Genomic DNA, 16,951 nt, shown 5'->3' with positions numbered 1-16,951 from the left:
GTGGCAAACTGCCCTTAACACGATATACAAGGCATCCAAATGTGTTAATCATTGGGAGCTTTCCCAAAAAATAACTCTGAGATGGAACCTTACACCATACCGGATGTCAAGGTTTTCCCAGACTAACTCCCCTTTGTGCTGGAGGGGTTGTGGGGCAGTGGGGAACATTATCCACATTTTCTGGTCTTGTAAACATCTAACCAGTTTTTGGCACAGCATATTTCGATTAATTTCTATGATCACTGGAATTTTCATTCGTCCAGATCCTGGAATGGCTTTCCCCACACATTTTCACACAGTGGTCACACACATATTCCAAGCAGCCAGATCACTCATAACCAAAAATAGGAAATCCAATGTTGTACTGAATGTAACTGAAATGCCCTGTACACACGGTCGTAAATTCCAGTGGAAAAAGTCCGATTGGATTATGTTGTCGGAAAATCTGAACGTGTGTGGGCTCTATCGGACTTTTTCTGTTAGATTTTCTGACACACAAAGTTTGAGAGCAGGATCTAAAATTTTCCGACAACAAAATCTGATTGCATAAATTCCAATCGTGTGTCGACAATTCTGATGGACATAGTGCCACGCATGCTCAGAATAAACTAAGAGACAAAAGCTATTGGCTACTGGCCCGTTTATAGTCCCGACGTACGTGTTGTACGTCACCTCATTCAGAATGATCGGATTTTCCGACAACTTTGTGCGACCGTGTGTATGCAACACAAGTTTCAGACAAAATCCGACAAATTCAGACGGATTTTGTGGTCGGAATGTCCGACCGTGTGTACAGGGCAAAACACTTGAAATTATACAAAACCACTAAATCTATGAGTCCTTACTGGCTAGTAAGAAGTTTGATGCAGGGTGGAAGATTTGGAGGGAGACCCACTGATGACTTAATGATTTAATGGTAACTACCTACTCAATGACAATCAACAGACTACTGATGCATATCCATCTGATAACCCCATCTATTTTACTTTATTTTATTCTGTTTATTTTCCACTATTGTATCCTATATTATTTTATTGTATGTCATCTTATTGCAATTGTACCCCATTATAATCCCACCCTAATACTGTGATAATCGGTACTTTTCTAGTATCAGAGTTGATTACTGCTGTAATCCCTATTGGAGACAGGATGACATTCTTTTTGTTCTTTTGGATGTTTATTGTGATTGTCTCCATAATCTGTATCCTTTGTTCAATTTTATTCCCTGTATATTATAATAAAAATGCCATAAAACGATCTCCTATTTTGTAGACGCTATAACTTTTGTGCAAACCAATCAATATACGCTTATTGCGATTTTTTTTTTTTTTACCCAAAAATATGTAGAAGAATACATATTGCCCTAAACTGAAGAAAAAAATGTTTTTTTTAAATATATTTTTGGGGAATATTTATTATAGCAAAAAGTAAAAAATAGTGTTTTTTCAAAACATTTGCTTTTTTTGTTTATAGCACAAAAAATAAAAACCGCAGAGGTGATCAAATACCACCAAAAGAAAGCTCTATTTGTGTGAAAAAAAGGACGTCAATTTTGTTGGGGTGCAACGTCGCATAACCGCGCAATTGTCAGTTGAAGCGACACAGTGCCGAATCACAAAAAGTACTCTGGTCAGGGAGGGGGTAAAATCTTCCGGGGCTGAAGCTGTTAAAATGTCAAATTATGGTAAACACAAAACCAGACACATTTGTCTAATTGCAAGATCTCACCTGAGGCAGACCTGTCAGGATAGCACTTCTACTAGGAGAGCAGCTGCTTACAGAGGTGAATGCATTCTTGAAGATTAGGCTCCTCTTGGACAGCTCTTTCATATGAGGAGTTTGAATGGCTGTGTTGTTATACACATCCATCTCAAAGCCAGCATCATCACCTTAAAACAAGTATATATAAAAAAAAAGGATTAAAGCAGAACTATAGGCTTTTTTTTCTCTTTTGGATAGAGTAAGGGAATATAACCCGTCAGTTTTTTTTTTTTTCACCATTGCAGAGATTTTCCTTCACTTCCTGTCCCATAGCCAAACACGAAGTGAGAGGAAATCCCTGTAAATCACGGGTATTCCTTGGGGGACAACCCAAAATATGGGATTTTATTTACGAACAGGATTCAGGCCAAAAGTGGTACTGCACACTGCTTTTGGCCTGAATCCTGTTTGTTTTGCAAGACAACACTCGCAAACAGAGTTAGAATTTTTAGAAATACAGTGCTCGTTTTGCAAAACGCTTGTTAATCGCATTACTCGCAAACCGAGGAGATATATATATATATATCTCATTTTGAATGTTAAGTTTTGTATATGTCCTTTTTTTAAAGAAAAAAACTTAAAGGGGTTATCCTATGCATTAAGGTGAAAAAACACCTGGCAGTGACCAGCCCTCCCCCCCCCCATTTTACTTACCTGAGCCCTAGAACTTGACCCATGGGGACGCACTGTCTCTCTGCCCGGGATTCTCGGCTCTTGATTGGATAGATTGATAGCGGCGCAGCCATTGACTCCCGCTGCTGTCAATCAAATCCAATGATGTGGGCGCCGGGGGTCGGGCTGAGTCTAGCATTCAGCCTCTATGGACGCCGAATACTGGACACGGGAGCGTGCCCGCAGGGTAACCCCCTGGGAGAGCCCCCTGGAAGAGCCCCTGGGAGAGCGCTTCTTCCACTGGGTTATCTGATGTGCGAGAGCCACCGAGGGACCCCAGAAGAGCAGGTTGGGGGGCCACTCTGTGAAAAACAAGCTGCACAGTAGAGGTAAGTATGACATGTTTTTTTTTTTTTTTTTAACTGAACCCTTACAGTCACTTTAATAAAAAGTGTTTAAAGCTATGAAAGTATTGGCAGCTGGTTAGATTAGTATCTGATAAGGCTAGCATGATATCGAGAGATACAGATATAGGGTAAGTGTTTGGCTGTGTTAGAAGAGCTGTCATTTTTAAGCAGCTGCTGGTGGTGGCTGCATGGAACATCTACCACTCCCAGACATATAAAAACATGTAAAACACCTGGTGTGCAGGTCTTCAATCCGGAGTGAATGAGTCCTTAATGGTAAGCACCTCTGCTTAAAGTGGTTGTAAACCCTTACAAACCACTTTGACCTACAGGTAAGCCTAGATTAAGGCTTACCTGTAGGTCCAAGCAATATCTCCTAAACCTATATGGTTTAGGAGATATTTGCCCGAAAACGGGCACCGCTGTCTACGGCGCATGCGCCGTAGACAGCGGCGCGCAGGCGCACTGAACGCGGCAGTTCCAAAAATGGAGCTGCCGCATTTGTCGACTCCCGTGCGCATGCGCGGGAGTGACGTCATCGCGGCTTCGCCGAATGACAGCGGCGGAGCTGCGAGACGCCACCAGCAAGATGGATGCGGCGGACTACAGGGGACAGCGCGACTTCGCTGGCTCCTGTGTCAGGTAAGTGACACATAATGGGCTACTATGCGATGCATAGTAGTCCATTATGCTTTACCTTTGCAGGGAAAAAAAGAGGAAGTAAATTCATCAGGGTTTACTTCCTCTTTAACAGCAATAAGATCTTTTGTTTGAGCACTGAGCAAGAGAGAGTGCACACCAGCCTTAGTGCATTAACGTTTATTAAATCCAATAAATAAATAAAAAGCCAAGTTCACACTCACATGTTGCCGATATTGTTATGACATTAAAATCAAGAGCCTCCACGGCTGCCTCATCTCCCGATCCTCCTGCTCCCTATAATGGCTTGCAGCGGGGGTAACCAGGCATTCAGTTCGCCTGCTTGTTATGGATACTCTATCCCTCTCTCTGCGTCTCACACGCACGGACCAGCCGGCTGTGGATGACGTCACTCGCGGCCAGGGGGAGGATCTCTCGGCGTGTGTGCTAACTCCTCGGCTGTATATCAGAATGTTTCCGTGACTACATGTTTCGGAGGCATGGCCTCCTTCTTCAGGTGACGCCCTAAGGTCTGTTTGTGATTTAAATATGCAAATCCCCTCCCAACCCTCCTCGCTAGCACCAATTACAGGGAGCTTCTAATCGGGGGGAGGGAACATGCCCAGAAACACCCTGGCTGCGAGTGACGTCATCCACAGCCGGCTGGTCCGTGCGTGTGAGACGCAGAGAGAGGGATAGAGAACTGAATGCCTGGTTACCCCCGCTGCAAGCCATTATAGGGAGCAGGAGGATCGGGAGATGAGGCAGCCGTGGAGGCTCTTGATTTCAATGTCATAACAATATCGGCAACATGTGAGTGTGAACTTGGCTTTTTATTTATTTATTGGATTTAATAAACGTTAATGCACTAGGGCTGGTGTGCGCTCTCTCTTGCTCTGTACTCTATAGATTTGTCTGCCACCCAGAGGATTTCAGAAAGAGCAGCAACGCCTGGAGTGGACTGAATACTTTTATTATTAGATGCACCCTAGTGGAACTGTATAGGTGGGGGCAGCACCATTCTTGATTTGGATATCCAATTTTGCTTTTGTTTGAGCACTACCTAGGACACTATCTGCATGGAGTTTGCATGTTTTCCCTAAGCTTACATGGTTTTCTCTCACAATCCAAGAAATGCTGCTAGGTTAACTGACCTCAGTATGTGTGTCTGGGTCTAAAAATTTAAGTAAGATCTCCTAGTCAGACACTGGTAACACTCCATCAAGGGGCCCATCTGGGGCCCATGTAGCTCTAATGCTCATGAAGGCACAGGAAAAAAAAAATCATGCTCCAAAGTATGAGGTGCACTGAAGATCATAAAACTGTTATGGTAGCTGATAGGATGTACTTTTGAAACATAACTGAGCAGTGTTTACAAACCCCGTTCTGAAGTTTATTTGTTTTTACAGCAGAGCAGAGATTGCTGGCAGGAGCAGCAGTTGGGATCAGCAGGAGGGGTAGGGAGAAAGGGCACGTTACATATGGCCTGTGTACTTCAATTACATTTCTAAAATGAGCTTCAAACTACTAATGTATAGTAGTTTCTATGTATAATATTGTATATTATTTAATCAAAACCATTCACTGTCATTAAACACTAGCATTCACCTAAACCATTCACTAACATCTGCATTCTGGAAACATTTCTTGTGAAACTCTGTTGTATCATTTGTGATATTTAAAAAGCGGTGACTGTTACGCATTGACTTTGTTTAATCTTCTACTCTGAATTAAGAGCATATAAAGATTTCCCAGTCTGCATTTATCATACATTTGCCCACACATTTGGCTCAGATTTATTACCCTTTTATTTTCATTCTCGACAGAAAATCTTCAGCATTGCCAGAAAATGTCTGGTATGCTTAGGATGTTGGTTTGCTTTTTTGTCCTCTCTTGGCCTTTGTTGTGCCCTATTTGCTATGACTCTTTTATGGATGCTCTGATTACATGACCTGGAGTACGAGATCTGCACACCCTCAGTGCTAAGCTCTACCACTTTCATGTACCTACACCCTTCCCAAACAAAGCCCAACCACCTACACGTACCTACACCCTTCCCAAACAAAGCCCAACCACCTACACGTACCTACACCCTTCCCAAACAAAGCCCTACCACCTACACGCACCTACACCCTTCCCAAACAAAGCCCTACCACCTACACGTACCTACACCCTTCCCAAACAAAGCCCAACCACCTACACGTACCTACACCCTTCCCAAACAAAGCCCTACCAGTACCTACACCCTTCCCAAACAAAGCCCTAAAACCTACACGTACCTACACCCTTCCCAAACAAAGCCCAACCACCTACACGTACCTACACCCTTCCCAAACAAAGCCCAACCACCTACACGTACCTACACCCTTCCCAAACAAAGCCCTACCACCTACACATACCTACACCCTTCCCAAACATAGCCCTACCACCTACACATACCTACACCCTTCCCAAACAAAGCCCAACCACCTACACATACCTACACCCTTCCCAAACAAAGCCCTACCACCTACAAGTACCTACACCCTTCCCAAACAAAGTCCTACCAGTACCTACACCCTTCTCAAACAAAGTCCTACCAGTACCTACACCCTTCCCAAACAAAGTCCTACCAGTACCTACACCCTTCCCAAACAAAGCCCTAAAACCTACACATACCTACACCCTTCCCAAACAAAGCCATAAAACCTACACGTACCTACACCCTTCCCAAACAAAGCCATAAAACCTACACGTACCTACACCCTTCCCAAACAAAATGTCTTGTTGGCCAATAAGACACCCTGTTTGGACTGAAGGCCAAGGGGTTAGTATGGCTTATGCCCATTGTAAAGAAGTAGGGGTCTCAAGGTTCATTTTAAAAGAAAACACATCGCTGAACTCTCCATTTTAAAGTGCGAGTGGCTTGGCTGTTCTAAGTGCTTCAACTCTTTTTTTTTTTTTTTTAACCTTCCTGGCGGTATGATTATTTCAGATTTTTGATGTTCAAAGCGGTACAATTCTTTTGCAGCGTTTTATATTGTAGGCCTGTAATTCCTAGCAATAACTCACTTAAATCTGTCCAAACAAGAGTCTAGTAGACATCCCGGGTATTATAAAGTTTAACCACTTGCCGCCCGCCCTATAGGGAATTGACGGTGGCAAAGTGGTTGCATAATCCTGACCGGACGTCATATGACGTGATCAGGATTATGAGCCCCGGGGGCGCGCATCACGGCGATCGTTGTTGCGGGGTGTCAGTCTGACACCCGGCAACTACGATCTCGGTAAAGAGTCTCCGATGGAGACTCTTTACCACGTGATCAGCCGTGTCCAATCACGGCTGATCATAGTGTAAATGGGAAGAGCCGGTGATCAGCTTTTCCTCACTCGCGTCTGTCAGACACGAGTAGAGGAGAGCCGATCGGCTGCTCCTCTGACAGGGGGGGTCTGTGCTGATCGATTATCAGCACAGCCCCCCCGAGGATGCCCACACTGGACCACCAGGGATGCCACCAGACCACCAGGGATGCCCAGAAAAAGGTAATCCTCCCTAGACCACCAGGGATGCCAGTCAGCACAATGGATGCCAATCAGTGCCCATAATGGATGCCAATCAGTGCCCACAATGGGCATCACTGATTGGCATGCATTATTGTTTGGCACTGATTGGCATCCATTAGTACAGTATAACACCAATGCCGCCTATGAGTGCCCACCTGTGCCACCTATCAGTGCCCACCTGTGCTGCCTATCAGTGCCCATCTGTGCCGCCTATCCATGCCCATCTGTGCCCCCTATCCATGCCCATCTGTGCCGCCTATCCATGCCCATCTGTGCCGCCCATCCATGCCAATCCGTGCCAGCTATCAGTGCCAATTTGTGCCACCTATCAGTGTCCATCCGTGTCACCCATCAGTGCCGCCTATATCAGTGTCCATCCGTGTCACCCATCAGTGCCGCCTATCAGTGCCGCCTATCAGTGCCGCCTATCAGTGCCGCCTATCAGTGCCACATATCAGTGTCCATCAATGCCACCTCATCAGTGCCACATCATTGGTGCCCATCAGTGCCGCCTTATCAGTGCCCATCAGTGTAGCCCCATCAGTGCCCATCAGTGAAGGAGAAAACGTACTTATTTACAAAGTTTTGAAACTGAAACAAAAAAAAAACATATTTTTTTCAAAATTTTTGGTATTTTTTTATTTGTTTAGCAAAAAATAAAAACCACAGAGGTGATCAAATACCATCAAAAGAAAGCTCTATTTGTGGGGAAAAAATGATAAAAATTTCATTTGGGTACAGTGTAGCACGACCGCGCAATTGTCATTCAAATTGCGACAGCCCTGAAAGCTCAAAATTGGTCTGGGCAGGAAGGTGTTTAAGTGCCCTGTATTGAAATGGTTAAAACACGAAATCATAAATGATAGTATAATTAAAGCGGGGTTTCCATAAAAAAATAAAAAAATTTAAGTCAGCAGCTACAAAGACTGCAGCTGCTGACTTTTAATAAATCGGACACTTACCTGTCCCAGAGTCGAGCGATGCGGGGGATCAAAGCCCCATTCATCTCCCCCTCCGTTCAGCGTCGCCGCCATTGTAACTGTGGGCGCCTGGCTGTCGCTTCACAACCGGACACCCACTGCACAAGCGGCACCGCACGCCGTGATTGGCCGTGCAATCATCTGGAACCTGTCACGTGTCCCAGATGATTGACAAGAGGGAGGGGGCAGAGCTGAGCCCTTCCTGCGCCGAGGGGAAGTGACGTCAAGAGCCCAGGCACTGAAGGAGGCAGGCTATGAGGGACCCCCTAGCAACAGGCATTTAGAGGTGAGTAAAAAAAAAATCCACTTTTTTTTTTTTTTTTTTTAGGCACATTCACGATTTTTTTTTTGGGGGGGGTGGAACTCCGCTTTAACTATGAATAATTATAACAAATAGTAATATAATAATAATAAAAAAGTATTCAATAATGTAATCAAATCAAAAACATGGAAATTTTCTCAGTTGCAGAATTGTCGCTGTTATTACATTCAGTGTTTAATGATGAATTTCCCCACAAATCACTATCTCTCAGTTCTGCGAGTGATTATAATGTATTATTGCTGTTTTCTAGCTGGTCTAAAACCGCTTTTGATGTAAAGGGACACTTTTTGGTTGCTATGGACAATCTCCAGATTCCAGGCAGAAAGAACAGTAGGGACAAAAGGGATGTGAATGATTTGATAGAGTAATGTAATCTGTAAGATTACAGTGTACTGTATGTATAGTGTGTGTTTCACTTTTTGAATTTGGCGCTGTTCTCTGTCCCCAAGCGTCACAACGCTCGCAGGGAAAGGAGCTCGGCACTGTGATAGATCGAACAGAGACACAGCTGCAGGATCCTTGGGACAAAGTAAGTAAGTTGTACTTGGACCCTGCGATGCGATCCCAAGTGTAGCTCGGGGGTTACCGCTTTTGGTACGAAAAATCCACCCCGAGCCAGACTCGGGAATACCGTCAGGGAGGTTAAAGCAATATTAAACCCGAAACCAAAAATGTAATATATTGCAGCTTACCAGTCATTAGATGAGGTGGTTGCATTAGTTTTATATTCTTTGGCTTTTTTTCCCCTCTGTTTTTACCTGGTGATCTGGCCAGTAACAAACCTCCAGTATTAGTGAGACAATTCTGGATAAATGAGAACAGGAGGCACAGCAGTCAGCCACACTGTCAGTCTGGGGGAGGTGAGTGTTAAATGTATTGGTAGATTTAGATATACTAACAAAATGAAGCCAAACTCCAGCTCACACTTTATAATCAATTACATCAGTCTTGTTTTCCCTTTTGGGATAAAAATTTTGCATGAATAAAAGCAGATTATTTTAATTACACCTGGCAATGTTAAAGCGTAACTCCACCCAAAAGAGGAAATTCCGCTTTAAGGCCTCCTCCCCCTTCCTCTTTAACATTTGCCACATGTTTGGGGGGGGGGGGGGGGTTGTGGGTACCTGGTTATGACAGGTACCCGCTCCCACTTCCAATCTGATCGCCTAGGCAATCCAAGCAGAAGTTCCCCTCCCTCCCGAGTCCCCACAGTCTTTTGGTACACATCACAGATCCCATTCAAAATGAGCAGCACGGCTTGCGCATGCACAGTGGGCAGCCGGCTGTGACAGACAGGTGCCCACTGTTAAGATGCCAAAGACAGTCCCCAGCACCCCCTCGGATGAGCACAGCGCTGGATCCTAGAAAAGGTGAGTGTGTTTATTAAAAGTTTGCCGCTACAGTTTTTGTAGCTGCTGGCCTAATTTTCATATATATGACAGGTTTTTTCCTCATCTATGTAAACTGACACGTTCTGCTGAAGAGCTAGTGTTTTTACAATACAGACTTGCTTGCTGGATCCCCAGATGAAAACAGAAGAAAGAAAACCTAAAAAAGGAAAGAATTGGTAAACTGCAATAAAATAAATGGTTCCTTTTGGGTTTAATACTGCTTTAACCACTGTCCCAGCACACATGTGCTGATTAGGATGTTTCATTTTTCTCGGAATTGCTGTGTACAAATTCCAGGTGAGTGACTCCAAGTACTAAGGCCAGAGAAACAACTAGTAATTTCAGTGGCAACCTTCTCTCCATAAAGTTCTACATTATTAGCCAACCAAAGCAATGAATGGAGAAGTACAAGTTTGTTTTAAGTTTATGTAAAAGATGTGGTTTATGTCGCAACAAGTATTCAGTGTTTTGCTGTTCTGGTGCTGAATTAGCACATTGTGCAATGATTGTGCTCCTCGCATTTCAGGGTAAACACTTTTACTAGCTGATCTTAGTTCTATACAGGTGTGCTTCTTATGGGGAAAAACTGGGTTTTCTTATTCCATATTTTCTACATTACCAACGTTTTGGCGGTGTTAAAGTGGTTGTAACCCTAAAAGACAAACAAAAACTGTTCCCTATAGCATGTTAAACAGCGGAGTGCGTCTAATCTGCCCCTTTCTAAGCTGTAAAATATCTGGCTGTTCCTGTGCCCCCCCTGGTGTGCTGACCACGGTTCTCAAGGCTTCTGAGCCCTGATTACCGTGGTCAGTTTACATTCCTCCATCATCCGCTGATCTCCTCTCTTCCCCTCTGTCCCTGCCTGTCAGCTCGTGTGTGTGTGTATGTATGTATGTATGTGTGAGCCATCTCACCCCCCCCCCCCCGCCACTATTAGTAGCAAAGTAAACTTAAAAGAATTTCACTACCAGTCCCTCTCTTTTATCCAGCCATAAGACACTGGGGTTTATGTACTAAAGCTGGAAAGTGCCGGCCGGCCATACACGCTTCAAATTTCGAAAGAAGATTCCCGGCCACGAAAATTCTTTTCTGTAGCAACATGAGGTGAAATTGAAGGCTTGGTCGGCCAAATTTTGAAAATCAATGGAGGCACCATCGGATCACAAAAAAACAAACTTTCTGATTTTGAAAAGAAAAGTTGTTCGAAATTTGACCGTGTATGGCCTGCATTAGGCTCACCTCTGCACAGAAACGAATCATATAAAAAATAAAATTTTATTTTTTATATTTTTTGTCATACAATTATACTAGGTTGTTGATGTTAGCTGCTGATTTAATATATTTCTTTTCACATTGTTATTAGTAGGGCAACTTTTTCACTTTTATAGAAACTAATCAGCCTCCAGGTTTTATTGTCAATGTTTGATTGAACAAGATAAGGTTAGAAGCTGATTGGCTACCATGCACTGCAGCACCAGATTCTAAGTGCTCCAGTTTTAGTAAATCTACCCCACTGTGTGCATGCCTGTTGAAAATGATGCCTCTAAATACCTTTTTTTTTTTTTTTTTTTTTTTTTTATATATATATTTTCTGGCTGGTCACATGGCTCCTAGCTGCTCTCTTCCCTCATCTAAGCCCTTGTACACACGGTCGGAGATTCCAACAGAATGTGTCCGACCGGAGCGTTTTGTCGGATATTCCAACTGTGTGTGGTATGCATCGGACTGTTTCCGTCGGAATATCCGTCGGACCAAATTTTCCAACTTGCCAGAAATATTTTCCGACAAACTGCTCCGATCGGACATACTCCGATCATGTGTAGAGAATTCCGATCGGACAAAGTGCCACGCATGCTCAGATCAAATTCCTACATCAAAGCTATTGGTTACTAGCCTGAACATAGTCCCATCGTAACGAAATTACGTCATCACGTTCTGAAAGATCGGATTTTCCGACAACTTTGTCCGACCGTGTGTATGCAACAGTTTCGGACAAGGTCCGTCGGACAAAATCCGAAGGACAAAATCTGATGGATTTGGTTGTCGGAATGTCCAACCGTGTGTACAAGGGCTAAGGGCTATGGCAGGAGGGACTGAGCGGTCAGCACAGCGGTCATTTGACCTCCCCCGCTGACATAAGAGGGGGATCTTGGCCCCTTCTGATAAAGCCCATAGATCAGAGTAGGAGAGTGGCCGGGAGTCATGTGACTGGCCACAAGAGATCTGAAAAAAAGGGTATTTAGAGGCATTATTTTCAACAAACATGTACACTTTGTGCCCGTTCACACTACCGCGACTTGTCAGACGACTTAGTCGCCTGACAAGTCGCGCTCCGTTCTGTACTATGGAACAGTTCTAATAGGAGTGACTCAAGTCGCTCCGACTTATAAAAAGGTCCCTGTACTATTTTTGGGGCGACTTCAGGCGACTTGCATTGACTTCTATACAGTAGTCGTTTTGCAAGTCGCTGCTGAAGTCGTGTGCAGGTCACGTCTGTAAGTCGCGCTGCAAGGTGAACACAAGCCTCAGTTCCGCACGTGTGCAAACCGCAAACGCCCCATACATGTGTGGAATCACTACAAACATCAGATTATGGCCAGCATTTCTAGCATCAGACCCCTCCTGTGTAAATCTAAAGGGGTAATCTGTAAAGGCTTTTAAAGTGCTGCCTATGGATAGTAAAATTGATGTTGCTTTGTCACCATTGCCCAGGTGTGCTCAGTTTTAAAGCTTGACATGTTTGGTATCTATTTACATTTTTTTTCTATTTAGCACTGTGATACTTTAAAGCGGAGTTCCATCCAAAAGTGGAACTTCTGCTTATCTGATTCCTTCCCCCCTCCGGTGCCAGTTGGCACCTTTCGGGGGGGAGGGGGGTGTGCAGATACCTGTATAATACAGGTATCTGCACCCACTTCAAGGAATTGACTCCCACGGGAGTCACGCCCCTTCCCACACCCCCCGCTGTCTCCTGGGAAACACACGGTCCCAGGAGATAGCGGGGACCATTTAGGACGCGCATGCGCAGTAGGGAACCGGGACGTGAAGCCGTAACGCTTCATTTCCTGATTCCCTCACCGAGAATGGCGGCGGCAGCAGCAGCCGAGAGCCAAGCGATTGATCGACTTTGGCTGCTGACATCCTGGACTCCAGGAAAGGTAAGTGTCCATTTTTTAAAAGTCAGCAGCTGCAGTATTTGTAGCTGATGGCTTTTAATATATATTTTTTTTTTCGGTGCACTCCCGCTTTAACTGTAAATTGCACGGTCATGTAACACTGTACCCAAACAAAGTGTATATCTTTTTTTCTTTTTTATACAAATAGAGCTTTCTTTTGGTGGTAGTTGGTCACCACTGGGTTTCTTATTTTTTATTATATAAATAAAAAGACTGAACATTTCTCCTGTAAAACATAGCCAATAAAAAAAAAAAAAATTGCTTAATAAATTTTGGCCAAAATTTACTCTGCTACGTGTCTTTGGTTAAAAAAAAATCCCAATAAGTGTATATTTAATTGGTTTGTGTGAAAGTTATAGCATCTACAAGCTATGGAATATACAGTATACTGGAATTCTTATATTAACCACTTGCCGACCAGCGCACGCCGATGTACGTCGACAGAATGGCACGGGCAGGCAAATGGGCGTACATGTACGTCCCTTTAAATTTGCCGCCCTGCCATCGGGAGTGCGCCGCCGGTGGACTGGTCGGGACCCCCGTGAGTCCGGTCGCGGGACCGGCGGACTCGATCACCGCGGGCATACCCGCGGACTCGATCGCCGCGGGCATACCCTCGATCTTCTCACGGAGCGGCCAAATGAAGAAATGCCGTTGTAAACAGCATTTCTCCATTCTGCCTAGCAACTAGTGACGCTGATCTCTGCTCCATGTGATTGGAGCAGAGATCAGTGTTCACTAAATGAAAGCCCAACCCCCCCACAGTTAGTAACATACCCCTAGGAACACTTAACCCCTACACTGCCACCCACTGGTTAACCCCTTCACTGCCAGTTTCATTTACACAGGAATCACTGCATTTATATAGCAGTGATTACTGTATAAATGACAATGGTCCCAAAAATGTGTCAAAAATGTCCGATGGGTCCCCCACAATGTCGCAGTCACAATAAAAATCGCTGATTGCCGCCATTACTAGTTAAAAAAAAAAAAATTATTAATAAAAATGCTATAAAACTATCCCTATTTTGTAAACGCTATAACTTTTGCGCCAACCAATCAATAATCGCTTATTGCGATTTTTTTTTTTTTTTACCAAAAATATGTAGAAGAATACGTATCGGCCTAAACTGAGGGAAAAAAAAAAAATTTTATATATTTTTGGGGGATATTTATTATAACAAAAAGTAAAAAATAAAAAATTTTCGCTATATTTTTGTTTATAGCGCAAAAAATAAAAACCGCAGGGGTGATCAAATACCACCAAAAGAAAGCTCTATTTGTGGGAAAAAAAAGGACGTCAATTTTGTTTCGGAGCCACGTCGCACGACCGCGCAATTGTCAGTTAAATCGACGCAGTGCCGAATCGCAAAAAGTGGTCTGGTCTTTGACCAGCAAATTGATCCGGTCTGAAAGTGGTTAAAGGGGTTGTAAAGGTAAATGTTTTTTCACCTTAATGCATTCTCTGCATTAAGGTGAAAAAAGTCTGACAGTGCCTGCGCCCCCAGCCCCCCCGTTTTACTTACCTCACCCCTTGAAAGTCCTGCGCTCGTCCCCCGACGTCCTTTCCACCGTTCAGCCTGGCCGCTGATTGGCTGGAGTGGATGGATGGAAAGCAGCACAGCCATTGGCTCGCACTGCTGTCAATTACATCCAATGAAGCGGAGCGCCGGGGGGCGGGGCCGTGTGATACAGCGAGCGGCTTTAGCTGCCGGCTGTATCACGGGAGCGCGCCCGCAGATGCTTCTCACCATGCGAGGGAGCTCGCATGAACGTGAGAAGCACCTGCGGGAGGAAGCAGAGACAGCCGCCGAGGGACCCCAGAAGAGCAGGTTCGGGGCCACTCTGTGCAAAACAAGCTGCACAGTGGAGGTAAGTATAACATGTTTGTTATTTAAAAAAAAAAAATTCACTTTACAATCCCTTTAATGCCGGTGATCAGAGACTTATTTTGGGCCTGCGATAGTGCGGCAGGACAATCTTTTTACAAACGCTGGGGGAACGGACTAACTGCCACTGACATCACCAGTGACTTTGTACTGTATTGCACAGAGCAGGTTAGTATAGGCATGTTTGTTTTATTTATAAAAAAAAAAAAAATAGGGTTTACAACCCCTTTAATGTATGTATTGTGTGCTGATATCTACTAAAGAGATCTTTGATTCTTATCCCTGCTTTGCAAGGATAAGAAACAGAGAGATTGTTGCCTCTGAGCTCTGTGCTGATAGTCAACACAGTGTTTTGGGCTGTGATTGGACTCAGCCGATCAGCAGGTCCCGGCCAGGAATCATTGGCCGTGACTTGCTGGAAGGGCCACTATACAATAATGGTGTCAGTGGGCGACAGGCACGTATACACCCTGAACCTGGGAACAGGGAGCCACATACTAGTACATTGCCTGTGCGGACCGCCTATCTGCAGTACATTGCAGCCATGTGGTCCACAAGTGGTTAAAGTAGAACTAAAGGCAACTGTTGTTGTTTAGTCCTGGATAGAGTGGAGATGTATTAGAACCCCTGTCAGATTTGTATCGCTGTCTGTGTCCCTGTTAAGGCCCGTACACACGGTCGGACTTTTTAACAACAAACATGCAAATTAGCTGTTTTGGAGCAAAATCCGACCGTGTGTACGCTCCATCGGACAAACTTTTTCTGTTTTCATCGAACTTTTGTTGGCTGTGCGAACGGACAAACTTTTTGACAACATAAGTCCGATGGAGCAAAGTCCGATCGTGTGTACGCAAAAGCATTGGACTTTTGTACAAGGTACAAACACGCATGCTCAGAACCAATGCAAAAGATCAGACTACAATACAGAAGTTGACCAAAGGTGGCGCTGGAATCATTGAACGTCCTCTTTTGAAGTGTCGTCAGTACGTTGTGACGTCACTACGTTCGTGTTTGTTGTCAAAAAGTCAGATCGTGTGTATGCAATACAAACTTGTGGACTACGCCCTTTGTACAAAAGTCCACGGGAAAGTTTATACAAAGTCCGATCGTGTGTATGAGGCTTTAGGATGAGTCACTCTCTCTCCACATTTTGGGCTGTTCGCAGAAAAGTAATAGATGGGAAATCTTCCAATGGGGACACTATTTCTGATGACTCGAAATTCCCTGCTTTTGTAGGGATTTCCTCCTATTTCCTGCTTTGACTATGAGACAGGAAGTGAAGTCTTCCATGGGGACAACAATGGCAGAAAAAAAAAATCTAAAAGGGGCTATAAACCTCCCTTACTCTATTGAAAAAAAAGACAGTGGTGCCTTTAGTTCTACATTATTTATCAGCACTACCCAAGAACAACTTGCTCTAACGCCTCAAGTTTAGTGATTTCTCTTGCTGCCACTAGAGGCTGCCGCTCCCTGTATTTGGTCTCCACTCTGTCCGCCATGTTACCATGGATGGAAGCGTCCGCCGTACTGCTAAATGAGGCTCCGAGAAGATGGCGCCTGGCGTTCCTCCCCCTCCTCGTGAGAAGACAAAGTTCTAGTTCCTTGGGCGTATTATGTAGTAAGTGTATATTCGTATACAATGGGAGCAGAGCTCGGATGTGTTTTGTCTATGAGGAACAGAGCGGTGTAGATAACGGGGACATGTCTGCAGAGGCTGGTTCTGGAATAAACGCCGGGTCCCCCGGACTGAGCTCGGCCTAGGAAGGACACACTCACCGACTAGAAGCAGCACATTGCGGGCCAGCCCTGAGGATAGGAGGCCGGTACAGAGGAGCCAGGAGAAGATGTGTGCGGACTCCATGGTGTTCATACTTCCCTCCCTCTACAACCATTGTACACTCCCCACTGTCATATGACCTGACACTCAACACTCCTCTATACCGCTCCGTACAGCAGCACTCATCTCTATCCATCTAGGGTATGTATGGGGGATTGTACTGTGTGTGCCTCTCATGAATCGGACCATTCTTCATCTACTATAACCTAGGCTCCTCAGTCACAGCCAATCACATGTATCTTTCATTAGCAAAGCTTAACAGAGCAAGAACCTGATTGGTCACTGTGCACCTCTACTTCTGATCAGTCTCCCTGTGTGCTAGACTCCCCCTTTACTGTCTGCCCAGGGGTGCTGTCCTGGGTACAGGTGTATTCATATAGATGACTGCCCACAG

The 16,951-nt window shown here is 44.6% G+C and overlaps 2 protein-coding genes across 2 annotated transcripts in view; one reads left to right on the top strand and one right to left on the bottom strand.

The window, feature by feature from the left end:
* The window catches only part of SGSH (N-sulfoglucosamine sulfohydrolase), a 99,612-nt gene extending 82,998 nt beyond the window's left edge, over window positions 1–16,614 (bottom strand). Inside the window, exons 1-2 of the mRNA XM_077459596.1 lie at window positions 16,497–16,614; window positions 1,729–1,889 (exon numbers count right to left, since the gene is read on the bottom strand). Of these exons, the coding sequence (XP_077315722.1) occupies window positions 1,729–1,889; window positions 16,497–16,590 (255 nt within the window). The 5' untranslated portion in view covers window positions 16,591–16,614. The remainder of the gene's footprint in view (window positions 1–1,728; window positions 1,890–16,496) is intronic.
* SLC26A11 (solute carrier family 26 member 11) overlaps window positions 16,551–16,951 on the top strand; it is a 117,675-nt gene continuing 117,274 nt past the window's right edge. The window contains exon 1 of the mRNA XM_077459595.1: window positions 16,551–16,698. The gene's annotated coding sequence lies outside the window, so the exon portion shown is untranslated. The remainder of the gene's footprint in view (window positions 16,699–16,951) is intronic.

This window comes from Lithobates pipiens, unplaced genomic scaffold, assembly GCF_037356315.1.
Source record: "Lithobates pipiens isolate NorthernLeopardFrog02 unplaced genomic scaffold, aLitPip1_a1.2 Scaffold_28, whole genome shotgun sequence".
In the NCBI taxonomy this organism is placed as follows: domain Eukaryota; kingdom Metazoa; phylum Chordata; class Amphibia; order Anura; family Ranidae; genus Lithobates; species Lithobates pipiens.
Note: the sequence above shows the minus strand (reverse complement) of the source record. Positions and strands in the feature narration are given on the sequence as shown.